General features: G+C 42.4%; 1 protein-coding gene across 1 annotated transcript; it reads right to left on the minus strand.

Moving 5' to 3' along the window:
- Positions 1 to 5,590: 5,590 nt before the first annotated feature.
- Positions 5,591 to 6,598, minus strand: LOC137613758 (G-protein coupled receptor 6). The gene has a single exon (XM_068343187.1). It carries the CDS (start codon positions 6,596 to 6,598, stop codon positions 5,591 to 5,593), a length of 1,008 nt encoding a protein of 335 aa, XP_068199288.1.
- Between the last annotated feature and the right edge of the window lie 4,213 nt (positions 6,599 to 10,811).

Below are 10,811 nucleotides of genomic sequence, written 5' to 3' on the forward strand. Positions count from 1 at the left end.
GTGTGTGTGTGTGTGTATGTGTGTGTGTGTGTGTGTGTGTGTGTGTGTGTGGGAGGGGGAGGGGGGGTTAATGGCACAGCTGTTGGGAAGTTATTCAAAACTGAAAGCACACCAAACCAGCATGTCCTCCACAGCACCCTGCAGTGACATTTTACGACTACAATTTGCCCAAACCAGCCGCTTTTATATACCTTTTGATATTTTAGTCTGTTGATGCATGTATTTTTAAACAAGTTTAGACTTTAACGTTTAAAAGTAACAAAACATCAGACTCAAAGATCTGTGCTTCCGGGCTTTAGTGGAAAAACGTGACAGAAAAAAAAAACGTGACAGTACTTATTTACTTATCACGTATGTGACTCATGAATTTAAGAATATTTTTCTTGTTCGCTTCAAAATGTCTGTTGATGTGATTAAGTGCTTTACAAATAATAACTGATTGATTGATTTTCTTTTCCAATAATTCCTGAAATCTGATGATCTTCAATATTTCAAGTTTATTTCTTAAAAAAGAAAAAAATTGTCCAAAATCAAAAGCGTCTGAAAAGAAGGAGTTAAATCAACTCACATCTCATGATGGTTCTGACTGAGTTTATCCTTTTTGAATGAATTTCTAAATCAGCCATCATTACCATCAGAGAGCTGACGAAGCCCCTCGATAAGAAATGGAGCGGGAAGAAGGGTGAGTTGCTGGCGGAATGAGGGGAAGGTAATTTGCTTCAAAAGTGCATCTTAAGAGTTGAGCTTTCGGGTTATGAAGGTTACACTAGTCTGTGGATCAGGTAAGCTAATGACAAATAATGAGAGCAAATGAAAGCATGAGTAATGGAGAGCCAGGCTGGTGGAGCAGACCGTGAACGACTGGGCTGCAGCGTTCAGACGAACATGGTGACACATCCAGCTGGACCAGGTTCAAATGGTGACACCTTCAACTGCAGCAGCTTGATTTGCTTTTTTTAGTCTCCAGGTCAAAATGACCTGTTCACTCAGATTCCTGACACTTTCCCTTTTCTCAACAGTGGTCATATAGCAATATTCCCCCCCCCCCCCAAAAAAAAAAAAAAGGCACTTTAAACATCGAGTGGAAATAGCGGACAACTTAAAAAAAAAAACATTAAATAAATAACATCACGGTCAATTTGACCTGGCTGTGGAAATTAAACCGGAGTAGGAATAAATGGCTTCATGCTTCATCTTTATTTGGCTACAGCCTACATTATTTTCTCCTAAATGTGTAATAACACAGACATAGGCTCCCTTCAATTTTGAAATATGAGAAACTAATCACAAGTTATTGCGACAGAATGGATTCTCCCACTCTTTTATGAGTCACTCAGGATCACTCAGAAAGACCAGAGATAAATAGTAATGTCCTGTTTTCCATTTAGCCGATATTAAGAGATACCGGCTAAAATTTGAGAACCTTACTGCCCTAAAATCAAGTCTGTACTGTTGTTAGTGTTTTACTCTGAACAAAACCCTCTTCGGTTCTTTAAGCTCGGTTGAGAGGTGTCTCTTCATTAATGAGGCAAACTAGTCCAAACAAGGCTTACTGAAGATGTTCAGCATTTTCCAAACCTCTGGAGAAGAGCCTCGAATATTCATTTAGCGTGATATTTATAGTGTTTGGTTTAGACTCTCCTTGATGGATGAGCTCATCATCAGAATGTTCATTGACCACGATCTTGAAGGTGTCTGCCATAGGTTCTCCTTCAGCGGTTTTACCCAGCCTTTCGTGTATCAGTTATCGATGTGTTGCGCATTCTCTGTACTTCTATGTTTAGAAAATCATGCGGTAGACAAGGACTAAGTGTTGTGCTATCTAAATGGAAATTCCTAACACCGTAGGTGTTTTATCTTGTGCTTTACTTTGTGTTAGCCTTGACAAAATAAAGATGTTTTCAGAAATTGCGGAAAATGCAGCATGTAGTAGTAAATAACCTGGTGTGTAGGTCCCAGACATCTGTCCAGCCGCCCTCCCCTAATGGTGCACCCTTAACGTAAATCCACACTGAAACTATCAAAGCTTTGAACAAATTTGAATCTGTTCATTAATGGGGGGCACGGTGGCGCAGTGGGTAGCGCTGTCGCCTCACAGCAAGGCGGGTCCGGGTTCGAGTCCCGCTCTGTGCGGAGTTTGTATGTTCTCTCCGGGTTCTCCGGCTTCCTCCCACCTCCAAAAACATGCGCTTCAGGTTGATTGACACATCCCAAATTAACCATAGGAAAGAATGTGTGTGTGTGTGTGTGTGTGTGTGTGTGTGTGTGTGTGTGTGTGTGTGTGTGTGTGTGTGTGTGTGTGCGTGTCTGTGTGTAGCTCTGCAGCGCACTGGCGTCGCGCCCAGAGTTTCCCCCGCCTCACTCCCCTAGACAAGCTGGGATGGGTTCCAGCTCCCTGCAACGTGCACAACCGGATGAAGCAGGTTGAGAAAATGAATAAATAAAAGAGTGAATGAATGAATTAATGAATGTTCATTGATATGAATCCTTTTAAAAAATGACAAAAAAATCATCTTTAAATTCATTTCTAATAAGCAAAAGGAGGCCATCCTGCCCTTTTTTTATATGCTTGTTTGGCTCAGGGAGAAAGCATAACTAGTGTGTGTGCAAAGTGAAAGTCTTCAAACAGTGTCTCTGTCCCCCACATTAAGATCATTGTACCTTGAAAAATATCCGTCACCACTCTTATCGCAACCACAGTGTTTTTCTGAGAAGTCATAGCGAGAGGAGGTAATGTCTCCTGGACATGGTCTAGGACCGGTGTCGCTCTCTCTATGAAACTCACTCACACAAATACAAACACTCACACCTTCTCGCGTCATGCTGGTAGCTTTTGTGCCACACAAATGCAGAGAGCACACAGGCGGCACATGTACCGCACACCCACTCACAATCTTGTAAATTACCCATGACAAATCCAGCGAGGTGCTGGGCTGCTAACAAGCACACAAATACTTCAGTTCCCAACTAACACGTGTGCGCACACACACATACACACACACACATGCAAACACACACACACAGGTGTTTGAACAGGCCTCAGCGAGAGAGAGAGACGAGGGGACATGATAATAACTTTTATTGCGAGGCAGATTCTATATAACTGATGTCTCATCTCCTCTAACAGACAAACTGAGCATCTGTGTGTGTCCATGTGTGTGTCTGTGTGTGTGTGTGTGTGTGCGCATGTCTGGGATGTAGTCGGTTTGTTCATTTTACTTATAGTTCAAACACTCCTGCTACTCCACCTTCATATGTACAGTACATGAAACAACCAACAATTTGCACGGCGATATAATCGATCAAATCAAAACCCTGAAGTCGTTCCCATCGAACTAATGTCTGACTGAGTAATAGTAATGCCTCCATGGAGAGCATTTGCTTCATGACTATAATTTATGTTATTAATGAGGACTTGGCGTTACATAACCTAAACACTCACCAGCCTCCACTCAGTCTACTTGGATTTCATAGCAATGCTGAAGCAAATAAAGGCTCATCTTATGTTTAACTAAAGCCTCTGCAGAAACAGACGATCCCACGTGCAACTTCTGAAGTTATTTATATCACCTCCTTTCAGAAATAAGCTGTTGTTCTTGTTTGGGACCTTACGTCGAGCTTCACATGTGGCACAAATGAGCCCTCTGAGTCGTTGTAGTTTCCCACCCCGGTTGATGACTGAAAGGAACATCTGCTGAGGAGGAGAAAAAAAAAAAAAAAAAAAAAAAGGTGAGCAAACATCTAGTGCTCTCACAGCGCCCAGGTCTCACCGTATCCTCCATTAGAGACCTTGAGCATCCCTCACCTTTCCTCCACTTTGTGACCAATTTAAACTGGGAGTTTCAACAGCTTTCAGACTGGAGATTATTACACTTGATTGTCTGCATGAAGTGCAGTGATCCTTGTTCGGCTGTGTGTTAGACATGGAAGAAAGAAAGGAAGCTTTTTAACTGATAAAATTAACAATTTAAAGTAAATGTGATCATCTCCTGCTCACGTGTAGAGGCGTCCACCTGAAGGCAGTCAGAGCAACAGATCAACTAAGAACATTCAAAATAAATTCACTAATATATCTATAGAAATAGGAAATTAGGAAATAACTACTAAAATTATTTCACAGTTCTTATAATCCTTATAATCAAGATATATAGTTTGAAATATACTTGAACAAATATTGCAGATATTGCAGACTGTTTCATGATACTTACAGTTTTTACGCTAAATATGAATGAATGATTGAAGTAAATACACAGCAGAGACTTCAAAAGGCTTTTACAATTACTTCTTTGAATTTAAATTTACTTTGACATTAAACTGTGTGTTCAGTAGTTTCAGACATTTTAGATGTTATACAGGAAGTGTGTTATTACAGCATTAATGACAGCTCTGTTTTATTCCCAGTTAACAATATTTTGTGCTTCGTTGAAGTATATTTTCATTCAGCCTGACAGACGGATGCGAGGTTGCTGACGTTGCTCTGTTCATTCAACCACTTTAACACTTGACAGGTACTGCGGAGCACATAGACTTGTTATTACCACTCTTCTAACTCTGTCACATTCACACACACGTGCCAGTTCTCTCCTGAATCACAGCTTTGATTGTGCATGAGACAAAAAGAGATAAGGCAACTATCCAAACAACCTCTTTCATATCCTGTGATTACGGATGTGTCACATTATCAGTGCTACTCTAACCTGTAGCAAAAAGCATTTTCATGGATGATAAATTGCAAAAAAAATGCTCATCTGACATCTGCAGCTTTGATAGGAGCCTTAAAATGATGTGTACAGTGGAGCAGCTCATCCTGAGGGTAGGGTAATGAAAGCACACTTGACCACATGGCACCTGGTTTTCACAAATTTGTGCTATCTCTCTTTATATATATCCCTCATTTGAATGCACCTGAGTGTACATTTAATCTATTTTCCGGGGCAAGACACTTGTTATCTCAATGCACCATTATCCTATTCAAACATATCCACCTTGAGTCTGGAGGAAGTCGCTAGGATGAGGGCAAGAAAAAGGACAAGATGATAAATTGTAAGGCAAGTCCTTCCTTAGAGAAACTACAATAAGACACGTGCTGGAGCGACTCATGGGTTTAACGTTCTTTATTCATCTCATAGAAAATGTACATTAAAGACGATACCATAGAAAATAGAAAAATGGCACACAGTACTCACTAGTTCAAACACAGTTAGGGCTTTACAATACTGCTTCGGCATTTCAAAAACAAACAAACAAACAAACAGAAAAAAACGTGGACTAAAGTGCAAGGTTTTCCATTCTTTTTTCTCATTGAAGTACATTCACAGGTTTCATTGACGTTTCTTGTTCACAGCATCTCCAACATCTCATTGTAACTTGTTATGAGACATGGTAAAGTGCAGATTCAGTATGCATGGGAGCTACATTAGTAGCATCGTACCCCCCGTTGTCTTTGTAAAGCATTCACTGTCAGTTGTAAGCAGATTGTCAGTGTTCACAGGAGGGTTTGTCTTTTTGCTCTCTTTTTTTTTATTTTTTATGACACACTAAGACGCACGCACACACATACATTCAAACATAAAGAGCCCTATGACCTTTTTTAGACCTCACTGGGCGATCTGGAACGATAGGCCTTGTTGGCTTGAAAGCAGCCGCAGAGAAGCATGTAGATGGAACGCTGGATCTCTGCATTTCTGTAGGCGTAGATGATGGGGTTGATCATGGAGTTGTAGGTGGCAGGCAGGAGTGTGGCGTACGTGTACACCGACGGGTAGTCCCTCTCACCTACCAGGCAGTAGATGGCGAAGGGAAGCCAACTGGCGCCAAACGTCCCCAAGATGATGGCCAATGTGGAGACGCCCTTCTTTGTGGCCACGTAATGCGAGGTGGCAAAAAAGTGCTGCTGGAGGGCGATCTGGTGAGCGTGGTGGCACACAATTTTACAAATCTTGAAGTATAGCGTCAGCATGAGCGCAAAAATGCAGAAGAAAGAGGTGGCCAGGAGTGTGATGTTGCTCCTGGTCAAAGGTCGCACAATGCTGCAGGAGGCTGGGTCATCCAGGCAGTTCCACCCGAGCACCGGCAGCAAGCCCAGGAACAAGGATACCCCCCAGGTCCCCAGCAGCATCAGGTGAACACACTGCAGCGTCTTTTCTGAGAAGTATGTCAGGGCATTGTAAAGGGAGAAGTAGCGGTCCACCGTTATGGCCAGTAGGCTGCTGATGGATGCAGTGAATGAAGCAACCAGGAAGCCTACAGTAATAAGGCTGATGGTCTCAGAGGATATCACATACTGAAATACAAAGTTCAGGATTAATCCCATGCCTGCCAGCAGGTCTGCTGTGGCCAGGCTGCCAATCAGCACAAACATGGGTGTCCTTAGTGTTGGTGTGTAAAAGATGATTGCCACCACTATGGCATTTTCACAGGCTATCACAGTGCCCGACATGCAGAGCATAATGTCCCACGGGTTGATGGGGAAGTCTAATGGAGCGGTGGAGAACTCCAGGCTGCCGTTATGTTCTGGAGAGTCCGCCTCGATCCAGGGGAGAGCCTCACCCGCCATCAGGCTGGCGGAGGAGTCGTTCACCACCAGCGACTCGTTCATGTCTCCTGGCTGTCGTCTGTACTTCCTGCAGAGAGAAGCAGACACTCATAAAGGTTAAAGCCTGCAGCAAAAGGAGTTGACTAATCTTCCACATTCAAGATATTTTTAAAATTTCTGTGTCTTTACTTACAGTTTGATATATTGTAAGAATAATAAAGTGACTGTTCTTATCATAAAAGGAAATCCGCCCATAAACAGTCCACAGTAAGACATTAAATTGTAAAGCTGAGTTCAATGTATGAGACAGGATTAACAAATCAATCTTAACTTTTGAATTGATTCATGAACAGTTTGTGTTGAATTAATTCCATTCTGTTACCGACAAGCCTTAAGATGTTACATCTTCAAGAAGCCCGACTTAAATTCCACCTCCAAAGCTCTGATCTTTTAGTGTAAATGAACAGCTGACTGATAAGTGTTTTTCCGTTCCTTTTTAAATTCAGCTTTCGGGTGGATTTCTCCCCTCCAGTGGAAACAGGAGATCTGTCCGTGGTGCTGAAGTCACACACATTGTGGGCAGAACACAAGCTTCACTTCTACCATCTGTTTCACAACTTTTTCAAAAGATAGTGTTTTTTCAGTATTTTTATTATCTGCAAACTGCTTGCTACCACTGCCTATATTAATAAAGCACAAATAAAAAATGACTTTCATATAACTATGTGATTATTGGTATTTTAGGTGAATTAATGTGGCTGTTTTCCAAGATGCTTATTTCATTCATTCTTAGAACTTTGTCTGTGTTGCTTTAACTCAAAGTAAAAATAAAACATTCGCTCCCAACAATAATTAGAACTGTTTCTTTCTTTCACTTTCCAGTCATGAATTCTGTGGTATTCAGATGACCTACCTCCGTGACAAAACGCTCTGATCCGGTCGAGTTTCCTCCTCAGCGGCACGAGTCAGAAATCTACCCGGACGGGAGGCAGCAGTGTCCCGCCTTCTCTGTCCCTCCGTCCGCTGGACCCGCTCAGGTTCAGCGTGATTCCGCTTCACAGGCGTGGGACGAACACCCAGGACGGCAGAGGTGTGACGCGTGGAGGGTGACCGAGAGGAGAACACAGACACGAGGAGAGGCTTAAAGAGAGAGAGGGGGAGAGAGAGAGAGAGAGAGAGAGAGAGAGAGAGAGAGAGAGAGAGAGAGAGAGAGAGAGAGAGAAAGAGAGAGACGTAAGAGACATTCACTCAAACATGAACACAGTTAAAAAAAAACCTGTCATTTGAAATGTGGGCAAATTATACTTGAATTAAACCAAACAGTGACTGAACATGAGTTCCTCATTTAACACCGAACATAAGACACCTTTGACACACCATAGGTTTGTAAAAGTGTCTAAATCATTCATAGCTCTGAAATAGTTCAAATAGATTCTGATTCTTGTTTGACACATTCCTCTTAAAATAGCATCTGCAATGCGGTCAGACGAACCTTCAACCCTTTCCTTTCTGCTTAGCCCAGATGGAAATTTAGAATCTGCCAATCCTTTTTTTGATTCTTCCTGAGTTTCTAACCTGTAATGTGTATTTGTTTGTCAAAAACAAGATCGAATGAGAGAAAGATTCCCTCCAAAAACAGGAATAGATTGACGAGTCTCTGAAAATCTAGGAAGCAGTGAAAAATAGTTTCTTTCTGAGAACAGAACGGACAGTTTTCCGACATATTTGGATTAAAAACTGCAAAAGAAAACTGTTGACGGCTACAGCGCCACGTAAAATCCTCCATTGGAGATCTCCAACCTTCTTTGTTAACGGTGACTTGGTGGGAAAGACTCCCAAGGAGGTTTCCAATACTACATCAGCCCAAGGTGGACCGTCCATGGTGTGTCGACCCTATGTTATAGTTTATTATTGTTTAGAACCTTTACCATCTATTTATACATGTTTTTTTCATTACTGTCACTGAGGCTGATCGGGTCTGACACAGAGTCGTTAGAGCAAAGAGACAAACTCTCTTCAGGGGAAGGGTCAGTATGAATCGGGTTTGATAGGCCTCTACAATAAGAATTTATCAAAGTCAGTTGCTGTGAGGTGAGTTGGCTCTTCCAGCTCCTCAACAGTCTTGTGATGAGTCTCACTGAGGTCACACCCACAGTAGAGGATAGAGCAGCAGCGCCATCCAGGGTGGGACCACAAATCTCCATCACATGTCCAAACTTAGAGATTTTAGCCGCGATGAATTTGGACTCCACTGATGTTCCTGCAAAAGTTCTTACATTGAGAAGTCCTCCTTTGATAACAGGTTCCTTTAAAAACCAATTGAGTGATTTAAAATCCTGTGGCCTCTTCTTGGACAAAAGTTCCCAGATTCTAAAAACACTCTGATGGAAACATGGAAGATCTCCCAGTCTTTTGTTTTTCTGGTCCATTAAGAACAGCGAGGGATCGAGTCCCAGACCCCAGCACTGGGCCAGTATTGCCTGTGTTGTGGGCCGCTACACCAGGTCCTCAGGGCCAGTCAGGAACCTCTGAATGAATTGCAGCCGGAATGTAGCAGTTCTGCTAGTCAGATGGATGAGTCCCTGCCCTCCCTCCTCCTTGGGCAGTGAGAGGAGGTCCTGAGGGACCCAATGATGGCAGTCCCCAAAACAAGCCAACATCGCCGCTTGAATTCGTTTTAGCATCATTGGTTGGGGTTCAACGCAGGGTAGTTGCTGCATTGATACAACATTGATGCAACCAAGTTGTTTATAATGACAACTTGACCTGTAAAAGACATTTCTGATAAAATCCATTTCCAGTTCTTTAGCCTTTTTTCCACTTTCTCTAAAATGTTTTCCCAGTTCTTTTTCATAATAGCCTGGTTTCCCAGGTGCACTCCAAGGCATTTTGACCCGTTTGTTTTCCATTGGAATCTGATTTCGTCCAGCCCACCTCCCACCATAAGAGCCTCGCTCTTTGCCCAGTTGACTTAAACGGAGAGATCTCACTAAAAAGCTGTACAGTCCGTTCCAAAGAGCTTATATCATGCCGGTCTTTGATAACAACAATAATATCATCAGCATATGCAGACATTTTGAAACTACAAGAAGAACCAGGGAAATTAACACCAGAGACAATTGTTCCCAGCTGATTTAAAAAAGTTCTAGTCCCAGAGAGCAGAGCATCCCTGAGAGGGGACAGCCCTGTCTCACACCTCTTTGGACCTCCAAAGGAGCACTCAAGCCAACGTTAATCTTCAGCACACTCTCAATGTCTCCATACAGGGTCTGAATCATGGTAATAAAGTTAGAACTGAAAACAAAACTGTGTAGAGTGTGCCACAGGTACGAGTGCTCCACTCCATCAAAATCCTTTTCCTGGTCTATAGAAATAAGACCAAGTCTTGTTCCCAATGAACTTGAGAGGTCTAAAACATTACGAATTAAATGTACGTTTTCTGTGATTAGCCTGCCCGGTACACAGACAGCAAGTCTGGTCCACATGAACAACCTGCTCCATCACTTTCCTGAGCCTGTTGGCCAAGACCTTGGAGAGAACCTTATAATCTGCGCAGAGGATGGACACCGGCCGCTAAATTCCTGATATCTTGAGTCATAAAAGTCAAAGTTCAAAATTATCACGTTGACACAAAATCCAAATGAGATTCACGTTTAGAGGATTTTCAATAATACTGTGCTTTTCCTGCACAAAGAAACACCCTAACTTTTTAAGATTGATCAAATTTATAAAAAAAACCCAGACAAAATTAAGAAAAAAACCCCCAATTATTCATTCTCTGCAATCTCCTACAATCATGTCTTTTACCTTTTTCCTTAGTTTTTTCAATCTATAAAACTCTTGGTCTGTAAAAACTGGTTCACCACTTCATGTTTTACTCTTCCTATAAAAACTGACGCTGGGGGGAGGGGGTCATGTCTATTTCACTTGCGAAATTGTCCTTGAAGGTGTTTTTGGTGGACCCTCATTGGTCAGCAGTCTAAAAGCTGGCGGTACCGGTACTGTCTGCTCAGTCAGCCCCTCAATCAGTGATCGATCAACAGGTCACCGGTCATGTCCGGTCCCAGCAGGAGGCTTGTGCCTGTCCAGGCAGGTATCGATGACCATCCATTAGACCATCCACCAGTGTACTTATTGATCCATTATCAGCAGAGCCTCCTGTTCAACCAGCTGACTCTGAAGATGATGTGTCAGCTGCTTTGGTTCAATACATGTATTGATATTGATTTATTGTTGTGAATTCTAAAGATGCTGATGGTAAAGCCACAGTAGATTC

This window comes from Antennarius striatus, chromosome 19, assembly GCF_040054535.1.
Source record: "Antennarius striatus isolate MH-2024 chromosome 19, ASM4005453v1, whole genome shotgun sequence".
NCBI classification, from domain to species: domain Eukaryota; kingdom Metazoa; phylum Chordata; class Actinopteri; order Lophiiformes; family Antennariidae; genus Antennarius; species Antennarius striatus.